Source organism: Acanthopagrus latus, chromosome 12 (genome assembly GCF_904848185.1).
Source record: "Acanthopagrus latus isolate v.2019 chromosome 12, fAcaLat1.1, whole genome shotgun sequence".
NCBI classification, from domain to species: Eukaryota; Metazoa; Chordata; class Actinopteri; order Spariformes; family Sparidae; genus Acanthopagrus; species Acanthopagrus latus.
The window spans coordinates 12,850,977-12,864,873 of record NC_051050.1 but is presented as its reverse complement, the minus strand read 5'-3'; the positions used below and the strand labels follow the sequence as shown (position 1 = coordinate 12,864,873).

Sequence of the window (13,897 nt, the reverse complement as noted above, 5' to 3'; positions counted from 1 at the left end):
ATGACCACCTGATGTGCAGCACTGTCACACCACGTCCTGTTATTTCATTTCTAAATATCTCAGTATTTATAGTCGACTGAGGATGGAGTTAGTTAGTAAGCGCGTTATAAAACTCCTGTCTTATTCTGCACCATGGTTCAAAGTCTTACGACTTAAGACTTACGAGATCTGTCCACTAGAGCGCAGTAAAACATCATCAGAACTCGCCTTAATTCCTCAGCAGTCAGAGATTCAATTGACCAGTGAGAGACAGATTGATCACATCACAAATAATAAACAATGCAGGCGGAAGTCATCGCGGTGTGTGAGGCAAGATGTCAAACTGCGTCCAGTTTCTGTTATTTAGCTGAACTTTATCTCCAAGACAGGTAGATTCATAAGGACATCATCATTATTTCTGGGCGACACTGGAAAAAGCAGACAAAGCGACACCATGGCAGCCAAACAAAGGGGCCGATTCATCAAGCGTCCAGTTAGTCACAACAGCAGTCTGACTCCTGTGGCACTGAGCGATAACTGCTGCTATTGTGTGTGTAATTGTGGGCTCAGGGTGGGGATGAGATCTGATCTGACTGAAGGGATTTTTGTAGTATAGCCTGCGACAGGTTTCTTCTCCGATGATCCTGTTGTGCCCTATTTGGGTTTACAATAGTTTACAAAAGGGTTTGCAGGTCAAAGTCTTCTACTTTACCTATTTCTTTTTCATTGTGTTTTTTTTAAGGTCACATGACTTGACAGGTGATTTCTGGGGTTCAGGTTCTTGTAAAGTGTGTTTTTTGTTTCATGTCTAAAGGGCCTGAAATGTCACATGATGGTTAGAAATGCTCTTGGGAGCATTTTTTTTTTCTCCATTTTCAATTTCTCACTTGTATTTGTTCAGATAGTTGAAGCCAAAGAATTCCCTGCCAAACTTCTGCAGTTTGTTACGATCTGATTTGCCCAATGAAACCTGAACAGAGCGTGTGAATATCTGGGAATGTGCTTTAAACATCACAAGATGGCTAAATCCAGTGATCAATTTCTACTAACTCTTAGTTGTATGTTAATTGTCTTTCTTTTAAGTGTAATGTTCACTGAATAAGATAATGAAATTTTTGATAAATTAAACAAAAGTGTTTCAGTCCATGACTCCCTTCGAAAGAGTTTTACTTTGTGTACAGGTAACTTGAACATACAGTATGTCCTCCTGTGTGGTTGTAAACAGCACACGTTTGCATTTCAACAAATATGGATAAATAAATGGATATTTACTTGGATTACCAAAAGGAGTGCTTCCCATCGTTACTGTAAGACTTGCAGCTCTCGTTTCTTTGTGGAAATTCCTGTTGTTTAGGAAACAAAGTGACAATAATGAATGTTGGAACAAACGACTGGGGATCATAATTGCCAGCAAGGTTTGTTATTGCTGTTTCCATGAGTCTAAATCTTACAGGTGTATATGTATATGAACAAGAGCACCGTATGCTAAGTGGGTGAGATGATTCCGTCTGCTCCTGGTGCAGTTCTCCTTGTTTCAGGAAAAGGCGTCTTGCTATAATAAACAGTGGACTGATGCGCCAGTATAAAGAAAATCACAATGAAACATTCCTGAAACAAGTTGAGATGGAAAAGAAATACTGCAAGTTTCTGCAATATTTCTCTCAGATGTTTTTCAAATGGAGTTTTAAGAGTTCAAACATGTCCTTGATGCGCTGCCAGCTGTCTAAAAACTGGCCCAGGTTTAGAGACGTACAGAACAATGACACATTTTACATCATGGGCTCGCTCTCATTCACTTATGTTGTAGAAATACTTTCCACTTGAGGGGAATTGTGTCCTCATGGGTTACAGAGGGTATTTTCTTTGTCTAAAACAGACACCTTCTCATTACATACAGTATCAGGAGTCAGCTGGTTAGAGGGGTTAATGTGCAAGGCATCAAAATAATGAGACAGTGAAATGCTGCTGAGACAAGACGAATAACTGTTATTATGATCAAAGGACCAGCGTGAGACATTTATCAGACTTTCCTGTTATCTGTCTTGCCAAATGTCTACCTGCTGACAGGCTCGCTAAATGTGTTGACCCGCCGTCTCTCTTTTTTGTCGCTCCCTCACCTGACTTCCTTTCTTTCTTTTATGACCCTTTGAGTCGTCCGACGGGGACGCCGCCGGAGGGGCCCCTGACAAATCCATCTGTGTATTCTGTAAACAGGACGTGCCGGTAATTACAACTTCAGGGGCGGGACGAGGAAGACGCTCGTGGGGATAACCTGAGGCTGGTGTTTGATTGATTGTTGCTGTGTTCTGCTCGTCCACGCCGCGCACCGTGTTCGCTCTGAAGAGTTTCGGAAACTGTGAAAGCGTGCTCGGAAATGGAACTGTGCAGAGTTGTTGGCTCAGATGTCCTGCACAATAAATGTTCAATCACAACTTGTTTTGCCAGGGTTTCAATATTGATGATGAATTTTAGAGAAGCCACCTGAAAACGTTGGCACGATTGTAAAATGCCAACTCATGAACAGCCTCAGATAGAAAGGTGTTAGTCCTCCTTTTGGGCCATTACACAGTAAGGTCTAAAGGTCATGACCTTTAAATTATAGGGTTGATGGACGTCACAGTGGGGTTGTCATATGTGCTCGGGCAGGACATGGTTATTAAGGGATCAGTGGATACAAAACAGTCACATTTTTTCCTCCGAAGCGTAACCACAAGGAAAAAAACCCCTAAAATTACTCACAACGGAGTTACGTCACTTTAGTAGTGTGTCTTCTCGCTCAGAACTCACAGATAAACCCGCGTGTACAAAGCAAACAGACGGACGACAGCACCGCAGTCATCTTGCTGAATCTCTGCTGCGAGTCCCGACACTCACACACACACACACACACACACACACACACACACACACACACACACACACACACACACACACACACACACCGTCTGCCTCGGAACGATTATATTTTACAGCCCAGCCTCATTACAGTCATTTCCCCCTCCCCTGTGTTTACATAGTAATTACAAGATTTGTCTCTGAGGCGTTCTTGATGAAAGACACGCAGTGAATCTTCTGTCTGATAAGAGACATTACCTCATACCTGTAACCTCAACGACAACAGATGTGCTCTCCCTCGTAATAACTGCGGGGAGGCTTCATGTGTTGTTACACAGCACTAACTATAAAGCAAATGTTCCACCCCCTTGATCTGTGATTTTGGGGTCCAGATTAAACCTTTTTTTTTTTTTTTTCAAAACAACAGTGGATACTTTTATCTTCCTGAAAAACAATTTAATAGACAGACATTATCTGTATTAAAAAAGCGACTGCAGCCACTTAATAAGAAAACAAAACTTTAAAACAGTAAAAGTTGACATGGTTCATTACAGGTGATTCAGTGTTATGTGTTCTCATCAGAGTTGGTTGACACGACTCTTTGGTGTCGGGGTTTACAGTTACACACTTGTGTCACGTTGTCCGTAAAAAGACACAAGCACAAACACCGAGAAGTCTGCCAAACTGCTCGGAGTCTCTTTTATGTTGCTTGGCGCCTCAAACAACACCGTGCTGCCAGGCGACTACCACAGCAGAGGAGGAGAAACTGTCTTAACAGATTAAACAGTGATAGTCCCCCAGCTGTGTCCTACAACTCCATTGCGAACCCTAATGCGCCAATTGCTGCAATAAACTGATCGCAAATGAGGCTGAACCTTGCATGCTTTACATTTGCTGATTTTGGTGTTTAAAGCCATAACATTTTTCAGGTGAGCGACACACGGATTTGAGACGTAGAGGTAGCAGGATGGAGCAGAGAAACTTTATTTTTTGACAGAGTACAAACACAAAAAAAGCAAATACGGTTAAATGATACTGTTGCAAAAGTCCGTAAAAGTAGTAAACTTTTCCATGCTAAGAAATAAATATCTTGTTTAACTACACAGATATTATGAGTAAAACAGCACGAGTATAACAGTATAAGGTGGTTAATGAGTTGCTCTCACACAAACACAGACATGCCCTTATTCTGGACATATGGTGTGTTTGTGGCATTTTCTCCAGAAATGAAATACAGTGTAAGTGATAGGTCAACTTTTCTCTGAAAACACAAAACATTCATAGTTGAACAATATCCCCAAAATGTCCAGTTCAAAGCAATATTTCCTCTGTTGTAAGAATAAACGATGCACCACACCTCGTGTAATATTCTGACACCAATCTTTTTATTCCCTGTCTGTCTCTCTCTCTGCACATTCTAGCATCTTTCGTCCTACCACTTATCTTCCCCCGTCCTCCGTCCCCCCTCCCCCCTTTTTTCTTTATTTCTTGGTCTCCTCGATCTGCTCCACCTCGCTGGATTCGTCCACCACTTTGCCGTTGACCATCGTCTGAGTCACCACCTTCACAATCTTCCGGGTGCGAACGTCAGGCTCCTCTGCACGGGGGGAGAGAGATTAAATGAAATGGGATGAGATGGGATGAGGAGAGGTAGGGGAAAAAAAAAAAAAATTATCTGGGATTGAGATCAGAGAAACAGTTGTATGAGTTTAGAGAGGGTGAGATGAGTTTGATCGGGATAATTTGAGATTTACGCTGGTGAGATAGTAAGCTGCGATGAAAGCAGGTGAGATGGGAGAGGAGAGGTTAGATCGTATGAGGTTAAATGAAAGAAAACACGACAGTTGTTTTGATAAGAGATGAGATGCGATGAGGTGGAAGAGATGGTTTGAGAGGAGAGGGAGAAAGGAAATTATTAGAAACAATGGGACAAAATGAGTATTTTCAATCTAATATTCCATCTCCAATCCCTGTTTACTGACATTTGTGTCCTACTCGACAATGCTGGCAATATTTAGATGAAAGGTGGAGCGAGGGGGGATATCCTCCATGGATCTGACTGAGAGCTACAGGATACATGGCAGTAGCGACTTGCCAGTTACAAAACACCCTGTTTATCATCTGTTTACCCTTAAATGGGGCCATAATTAACTTAATGAACATCATGTTATATTGAACTAGACTTGAAACTAGTGATTGAGACCATACACTCATCATGAAATCATTTATCAAGGTGATAAATCAAATCAAAAGTAGGGGTACTTTCTCATAAACTTTCACGCAACCGGACTCCTCTTCCACAGCTTCGACTGCTTAACTTTCCCGTCTCTCACACAGGATCTCAATGTACATTTTCCAGAACACCTCGCAGCGTGCTGATCCTGCAGCGCGACTCAGCCGGATTAACGTGCAGTTACAACACTGGCGTACATGTTTTTGCACATTTGTTGCTATAGGAGCTGTTGGGAATTGTTTTGACGCTCGTCAAATGATCGTTAGTCTTGGGCCTCATGGGCGTGTCTGTGTGTGTGTGTGTGTGAAAGAAACATAGGTCTGTCAGCCTCACTGCGAGACAGTCCTTAATCCACATCTGAATCCGTATAAGGTCTGGCTATTGTGCGGCAGATGCCGAATAAACATTAGCGAACAGTTTGCTCAACCTATCTCCTCCATCATTACAGCTTTAGTCACTCTTTGCCGCCCTGATGTGTCCTTCGGGATTGTGATAAGATGCATTTAACACGAATGAGTGAGCAGTGCTTCAGTCCTTACTAATGCACTGTTACATAACACCGTGCCTCAGTGGACAGTGGTGACTTTGCTTTCTTTTATCAGTTAGGAAAAAAAAGAAAAGCCAAGCACTCACTTTTTGGTGGAGGAGGAACTTCCTTGACTCTGAGGAGCAGAATGGAAACATGTTACAATCAGCGGCATTGACCTGGAAACAAGATGAACCTTAAAGCAGCAGTGGCCGGAGGCTGGAGTCAGCAGTAGGTCATGTTAGCTTAGCGTAAAGACCTGAAGTTGAGGTTTTACAGGGGCTTTGTTGACTCTGGACAGATCCTGTTTGCTAAGCTAAGATAATCAGCTAGCAGACTATTGATATAAGCAAATATTGATTTTCTCATCTGACTCTCATCTGAGTCCAGTTTAGATAACAAAAGGTGTATTGATCAATGCTTTACAAGATTTAAGTGCCACCCCTATTTGTTACGATACCAAGTACAGAGTTGTAATGGTGTGTTCACATGTCAGCAGAAAAGCGAGGGCCTTTAGCTGAGACATCGCTGTCCATCGCTGCATCTCAGCGACTCAAAGAGTGCGTTTGGAGTGAACCTTAAACGTTTACACCAGAGAACATGTTTTTTGTCTGATCTCAACATGAGTCCGGTCTGTTATTACACTGTCCATCTTTTGGGTGGAGCAGAGGTCAACAATGACCAGTGCTGTTTCCCCCCTGGTGACGTAAATACACCTCACGAAACACTTTGACCAAACTGTCTAAGCCACTTCGTTTGTAAGTTCAACCAAAGGAGAGTGCACCTGTTGTTATTGATGCCTATATCACAGGATACGTGGGTGTGCACAGCCTTGATAACTGTGGTAGCTTAAAGTTGAACCAGGGAGTTGGTCTGTAACTTGTGCTAGATGTTTCCAACAGTTTTAGTATATATTTTAGCCTTTTGCCTTCCACATCAGTTTGGCTCACGTAACTATGTCATTATTGTCAGTCGGATTAATGGTCAAAATTATGAAAATAAGACTCATATTGTAATAAACTAGAATTTTACATTAACCTCTGCATTAATCCCCTTTTTCTTCCCAGACCAGTGAAAACTCACGTTTCCTCTCCCTCCAGCAGGCGCCTGTAGGTGGCGATCTCCATCTCCAGGTTCTGCTTGATGCGGAGAAGCTGCTCGTAGTCGGTCTTGGTGCGCTGCATGTCCAGCCTGAGCTGGGAGAGGTCGTCCTCCAGCTGGCTCAGTTTGGCCTGCAGCCGCTCCATCTCACTCGAGTATTTCTGACCCGTCTCACCCAGGTTACCTTCCAGCCCCGCTATCTGAGGGGAGAAAGGACAAAATCGTGTGTGAGCTGATCCGCTTATGCCACATACCTGTGTCTGACATTACCATTGTGTGCCTTTAATGTTGCATGCAATCCTATCAGTTTATCAGAGGAAGGTCTGGTGACCTGGAACACTTGAATAATCCTCCTCTAATTCAAGAATTATTCATAATTCTGTGATTCCAAAGGTTTACCCATCCTCTCATTGTCTGTACTGTCAGCTTGCAGTAATGTGATGCCTCGGGTTGGCCTGTATCAAAGGTTCTGGCTTTTCAATCTCCACACGTTACCTCAGAAGGTGTTTGGCAGCAGAAATCAAACCTCAGCTTCTTCAGAAATGACTTCCTAAACCATTACCAACGAGTACCTGTGAACTGACAAGGCTCTGACATCCAAAACAAACACTGTCTGCCCAGACAGGATTAGCCACCGCCACCCAACCACGAGACTCACCCCCATACAATTTTGCAACCGAATCCAGAATGTCCTTGCCTGACTTAGCAGGAAAACATGTTTACTGTCATCACAGGATGATAAGAGAGAAAAACAAAAAGACTTTTCCCAGATCTTCCCCAGATGGATGATATAGTTACATGCGCAAATTGTAAAGCTGATCAACCTGAGACTGAATCCGCACCTCTGTGAGGATTTTCTGTGTTGTTATTTGACAAATCTCCTCATATAAGCGCCCTTTCTCTGGCACCAAAGCGTATCTCATCTTGGCTTTGTCAAAAGGTAACACTCTTAACCATATTTTGAAATCATTCCTGCAGTGTTTGCACAGCTCTTTGTGCATTAGATTTTGTTTGCACAGCTCTAAATGAATAAACACCACTTGCAAGGTTATTCTTAGCTCAGACAGCAAGTCAGTTCTGTCAGTATTTGCTTTGTGTGATGACAAGGAAACACTTCTGATGATGATATGTGCAGAATAAAACCCCTCTCTCAGTGTGTTCACGTGATGGTTTTGCCCCTCAGGTGAAGCCGCTCACCTGTTTGTGCAGACTCTCCAGCTCCACCTCCAGGGTCTGCAGGAAGCGCTGCCTCTCGATCAGCTCGTTCTGAGATCCCCTCAGAGCCTCGTTGCTCTCCTTCACCTCGTTTTGCACAGTCTCCAGCTGGAGGGGAGGAAGTAAAAAATGTAAGAAATGCACAAACACATGAAGTACATGTAGCAGCGGTGTGTTTCCCCTCACCTATGCTGCTATATAGTATATTCTTTTAACTCTGTTCGGGGCCATTTCATGAAATTTCGATACAGTAGGATTAGACACCAACCATTTCGATAATGGATTAATCATTTCAATCATTTTTTTCTTTTTAAAAAATTAAAAGAAAATTGCAAAACATTGTCATGTTAGAACTTCTCCTGTGTGAGGATTTGCAGTGTTTCCTGAATACCTTTGGGTTTTGGACATTTCAAGATACTGGCATCTTAAAAACTCAGGATGAGCACATGTTTTTTGGACATATCAAACACTAAACAACTAAAAAGCACCTTCTTGCGGTACCACATTTCTGCCTGGTCCTTGTTCTTCTTGACAATCCCCTCATACTGCGAGCGCAGGTCTGACAGAATGGTGCCCAGCTCCGGCCCGCTGACACCAGAGTCCACCTCCACGTTCACCTCATCTCTGGCAATACGAGACTTCATCTGCTCCAGCTCCTACAGGGTTGCAGAGAAGATACATGTCATTGTTGTGGTCGAGTGATGAAGATGAACCGCAGAGTCTCACAGCCTGATGACAGAGGCTGCTCTGTAGTGAGACCGAGTTTACTTTGGTTCACCGCTGTCATCTTTTGTGAGCAGGAGCAACCGCAAAAAAATGAAAGTTCCCCGTAGCAGCTTTAAGCCGGTCCGTGTGCGTGAATACACCTGTGTGTACATGAGACATCCTACACCCCAGGGTGGCAGAGAGGATGTGAGGGCATCTTTATAATTTAAATGTTCTCCATCAATAGTTGATGGGGCCGAGCTCACGTTACACACACGCAGACACACAAACGCTACACTTCTGCTCTGGTTTCATGCGAGCTCGCTGGATCTCTTTCACTCTCGTTTCTCTCTGACATCGTGCTGTGACACATGCAGTTTGTTTCAACGTCATTTTCTGACCTTGATATGTATTGACACAATTTCCCAGCCTTAGTTGGACAAAAAACAAAAAACAATGATGAACTTTATTTCACACCCACTGGCTGTAAGCTCGATCAGGAGGTGGAGAATCAAGAGTAAACTAGTTTCCCAGGTAACCCGGACAGGTGCTACGTTTCCATTGTAACGGGGGAAATTCCTCATTTTCAACACCAAGGAGTGACGTTGATTAGAGCAGACGGAGGCGTCTTTGCAGGGTTTAGAGGGTTTATGAGCCAGTTTAAAAGAGCAAAATACCATCGCACCACTGTCCAAGGAACATCTTCCAAACAGAATAAGTTTATATAGGCGATATGCATGCACAATCATCATTTAATCAAATTCATTCTCAATATCTTCATTTTAATCTTATTGTAAAATTGCGGCCCTGAAACTTGAACCCACCTGAACACCAAATCTAACGTTCTTTGCACCACATTATTGTTCAGTTCTGTCAGTGGCTTCAAATATCTTTCATGAATCGGATCTGTGCAGCCTAATTCACATTTTGCGAGTATAAGAGATCAATCCTTTCATTGGCGAGAGGCAGTGAGTTTATCTTATTTCTCACCCCCCCCCAGAGGACAGAGGTCCGGACGCCTCGGATCAGCTGATTGGACAGAAAGAGCAGGTTTGGGAAACCAGATCCACCTCCTCCTTTTGTGTGTAGTAACCAGAGGACCACCTCTACCTACCTCCCCCCCCGCCTCCCTACTCAGCTTAGACCTCTTGAGTCGACCAAAGTGGGTCAGCACAATATCAAACGACTTGTTGTTTGCGAGGGCAGGTTGGAGAATAACCAGAGGGGCCAAAATGAAAGCGAGACCACGCAAATGTCAGGTAATGGAGAAGGCAAAGTAAATGTGATAAAGAACGAGTGTTAGAAGGCACCAGGAGAAAAGAGCTGCAAAGGGACGTACCTCCTCATGGTTTTTCTTGAGGAAGTAAAGCTCTTCCTTCAGGCTGTCCAGATCTCCCCTCAGAGAGGCGATGATCTGCTCGTGGTCGGTTTTGGCCTTTTTCAGAGCGACACAGTCACGCTCCACAGACTGACACATCACCAGCTCTGTCTCCCACCTGGTAAAGCCCAGAGGGAAAAAATGGCAGAGAAGGAGCAGAATACTTAATGCCTATTTACTTGTTTTTTAAATGCAATAGAGGGTGCATCAAAAAGTTACAAGCTCAGACGCGTCTGCAGATTGAAAGTTAAACCTGTATGAAAGAAGAAAACAGCTTGTCTTGATCACAACATTTAGGACTCACTTGATCCAATTCATATATTCAAGGACATGAATTAAAATCTAAAAGTCGATGGTTCACATAAAAAAAAAGAGACAACAAAGAGCCGTTCATTATTTGAGTCTACACGCTGTAATCATTTACAACTCACTTGATTCTGAAGTCATCAGCAGCCAGTTTGGCATTATCGATCTCGAGCATGAGACGAGCGTTTTCCAAGGTCCTCTTCCTCACCTGACAAACATGAGCAAGAGGTAACAGTACTGACAATGGACATCACGTCCTCCATTTAAATCAGTCTTCACCCAGTAGTCTAACACACAGTGGAATTATTAATGGTTACAAAAGACACATGAACAATTTGAATCCTTGCGCAAGAGGGAAACACATTCCGACCTCATTAAACTGTAACTTCTCCTCTTTAGTTGCAATAGTCACAATAATCATTAACTTCACACAGGCTCCGTTTGGTACGAGTTAACTCAAAGATGAAACATGAGTCAAATTCTGCCTGTGATGAATCTACTGACGCGGCTGCTACAAGACACGACATGTCGACATTTGCATGAATGTTTTGTCTATGTAAAATAACCAGAGTCCTCATAACCTTGAGCTCTGTTGATTGACACATACAGTACAAAACCCCACACATGCAGTCGGGCTGTTAATCTAGGCCCGTCTGCATAATGTATGTGTCATCATGTCTACCTCTTGCTCAACAGCGTGAGCTTGAGCCATCATGGAGTCGAGGTCGTGACCTTTAGGAATGCGGTCGATCATCAGCTGCTTAATCTTCATCTCCAGGTCAGCGTTGGAGCGCTCCAGTGTACGCACCTGGAGGAAGAAAAAATAAAAAGAGCTTCATTTTCAAAGTGCTTCAGTTTGCTGCTAATAGTATCATTTACTTGTCTTCATGGAGCCAAATGGAGATACACCATTACCCATTTGGCTGCTGACCAACAGCTCAACAGTGCTGTTACTGTTTTACATACCTTGTCCAGGTAGTTGGCCAGACGGTTGTTGAGATTCTGCATGGCTTCCTTGTCGTTGGTGCTGTTGCCGTGCACTCCGTTAAGTTGCAGGCTCATTGGCCCGTTGAGATCCTGGCTGACAGAGGCCGAGCGGCTCAGCGGGATGGCGGCGGCGAAAGACACCGAAGCGCGGGAGCGAGCGCGGCCCGTGTCCATCAGAGAACGGCTGGAAAAGGAGGGCTGGCGGTTCATGGAGAAACTCCTCATCGAAATGCTGGAGGCCATGATGACGGGTGGCTGTAAGAGACATGCAACTGGAAATTAGGCAACTGAGCAGCACTTTATAATAACGTGTACAGAAATGTGAGTAGGTACTAAGAAGCAAGTAAGGAATGAGTCAGGAACAACCTGATCGTTAATGATTTGTTAATCGTTAATGAGTTTTTAATAAGTAATTCCTGAATAACTGTAATTCAGGGACTTTATAGCAGCTGATGAGTCACTAACCAACTGACTGGGATATACTATATTAATGAATCTTGAGGTAATTACTTGTCCATAAATATCTGAATGAACTTTCCTCTCATTTCTTTTTGTGGAAAATGAATCATAATTCAAATTAACAAGTAGAATCATTAAATACTACTTGCTTACTCATTAGTTACTTTTTATGTGTACATTTAAGTAAAAGGAAACCTAATACTGAGTAACTATGCATAGTAACTAATGAATAATTCATTAGTATTTAATGAGTCTTGGTAACAACTCAGTATTATGTGTTAATTTACTTAGTATCTAAGTAACTAATGATTAAGTAATCAGTAATTCATGTGTTGTTACTAGTGTGTGCCTCAGTAGTTGGTGCATTAAAAGTTAATAAGGAACAACTCAGAGAGTGCTCAGGACTTGGACTCACAGATATTTATGAACTAATCATTACCTATTGTTCAATAATATTGTATATTCCAATTACCAACGATTGTTTTGGCGAATTGTGTAAAGATAAAATGGTGGCAAGAAATGAAGAGACAAACAGAACAATCACACACACACTACTTCTATCTCGCCTCCTGAGGGTTCATTTCACTGAGGACAGAGCGGATTGATGTTCAAAATTGTCATAAGGCAATACACCACTTCAAATGCCAGACTGTGTGACCTGTTTCAGCCATTTAAACAAAGTGTTACATGAGATTTGGCTCTTTTGTGGCCCTCAAGCAAATGTGTTTTATTCCAGCATTTGGCAAGACTTAAGCACAAGTAGCAGGAGCTTGTATTCAAGACCACTGGACACCCACTGAAAATGTTTAAAATAGCCTTTAAATGAGTGCATGCACAGCTGGATGGCGGCTTTCCACATCCAAGAGATGACTGACCTTATGGTCTGAGCCACTTCTGTCCGTCCATCTCGGCCTCATCCAAATACAACTTCAACATAAGCCAGTGTAAAAATCAATATGTAAATGAGAACAGCTCAGCCCAGGGTCACAGAAGAGCCTCTCACCGGGACTGAAGACTCTCTCATGTAGTCTATTACTATGATAATAAGATGCATTTCATATTCAAGTAGAGGACAAAACTGAGAAGTGGCTTCAAAAACTAGAAGCCTTCCTAAAGGTTTGGACTGCTTAAGATGTGGTTCAGTGCTATGAAATAATTACTAAAGTTATGCTTCTCAAATGAACTTTTTGCTTTCTTTCCTACGTTTTAAACCTTCTTGATTCTAGGTTAAAACAGGTGCTCACCTAGACTCAGGTTGGTGTATGGATGTCAAATGCACAGGACAGTGTATCTTTGTCTTTGTGTTGTGTGTGTGTGTGTGTGTGTGCGTGTGTGTGTGTGTGTGTGTGTGTGTGTGTGTTGATGTGTGTGTGTGTTTTTTCGCGCAAGCTTGCTTTTGTGTGCGCCTGTAGATTAGCGGCCAAGGGAACCTCTCTGTCTCCCTGTCACTTGATCCTTGCAACACCGTTCCCACAACACTACAAAGGAGCCAGCAGGAAACAGGCGCTCCTTGTTCAGATGAAAGATAGAGCTTGGGAAAATGATCGGCAAAATATTCAGAGCGAATTCCAGTGACACAAGGAGACACTTTGTTCCGCAGGAAATCAACTTTCATTTCCCTCTTATCTCTTTGGTAATCATCTTGCCATTAACTGACAGATACTTGCGATGACAACTTTGAATGAAAGCAAGAAAATAAGATTAATTAGTTCGAGGCAGGTGGTAGACGCCTCTTCTTCCAATTATAATCATGATTTAGATAAGTATGCCTTGTTTTTCATCATTTCAACTATTACACTTAATACAAGAACAAAGTAGAACAGTTGGAAATTATTGAAATCATCAATTTTAATCAATGTAATTGCAGAGAATTTTCTACAAAAAAAATCTAAAAAAATAAAATACAAAACCCATCCTACTCACCAGGGATTTTTTTCTTCAGATAGGAGCACAGTGGGATCCCGAGGAGTGCAAGCAGGCTCTGTCCTGCTGATGTTACAGGTGAGTTTATATGCAGGTGTGCAGGAAGTGGGAGGAGCTACTGTCGCTCTGAACACTAAGTGTCTTAACTGCACCTGTACAGCAGAAAATTACTGTAAATGTGGATTTGAAAATAGTCTCAATCTGTGAGAACAGAAAGATCACCAAACCTTTGGATATGTTCATTTCTTAA

The 13,897-nt window shown here is 42.6% G+C and overlaps 1 protein-coding gene across 1 annotated transcript; it reads right to left on the bottom strand.

Moving 5' to 3' along the window:
• Window positions 1-3,783: 3,783 nt before the first annotated feature.
• Window positions 3,784-13,690, bottom strand: si:ch211-243g18.2 (uncharacterized protein LOC559906 homolog). Its single transcript, XM_037117474.1, has 10 exons — window positions 13,648-13,690; window positions 11,245-11,520; window positions 10,961-11,086; window positions 10,404-10,486; window positions 9,934-10,090; window positions 8,378-8,545; window positions 7,872-7,997; window positions 6,657-6,874; window positions 5,681-5,709; window positions 3,784-4,411 (listed from the first exon to the last, which is right to left on the bottom strand). Exons 2-10 carry the CDS (start codon window positions 11,506-11,508, stop codon window positions 4,296-4,298), a joined length of 1,287 nt encoding a protein of 428 aa, XP_036973369.1. The 5' UTR covers window positions 11,509-11,520; window positions 13,648-13,690; the 3' UTR covers window positions 3,784-4,295.
• Window positions 13,691-13,897: the final 207 nt, after the last annotated feature.

What these genes read in the sequence shown, in the direction of transcription:
- si:ch211-243g18.2 (XM_037117474.1), bottom strand. Translation starts at nt 11,508, where the DNA reads ATGGCCTCCAGCATTTCGATGAGGAGTTTCTCCATGAACCGCCAGCCC. An exon ending in CTCACGCTGTTGAGCAAGAG is followed by an intron (nt 10,487 to 10,960) that starts GTAGACATGATG and finishes CATGTTTGTCAG; the next exon opens with GTGAGGAAGAGGACCTTGGA. An exon ending in AGTTCCTCCTCCACCAAAAA is followed by an intron (nt 4,412 to 5,680) that starts GTGAGTGCTTGG and finishes CCCCCCGTGCAG; the next exon opens with AGGAGCCTGACGTTCGCACC.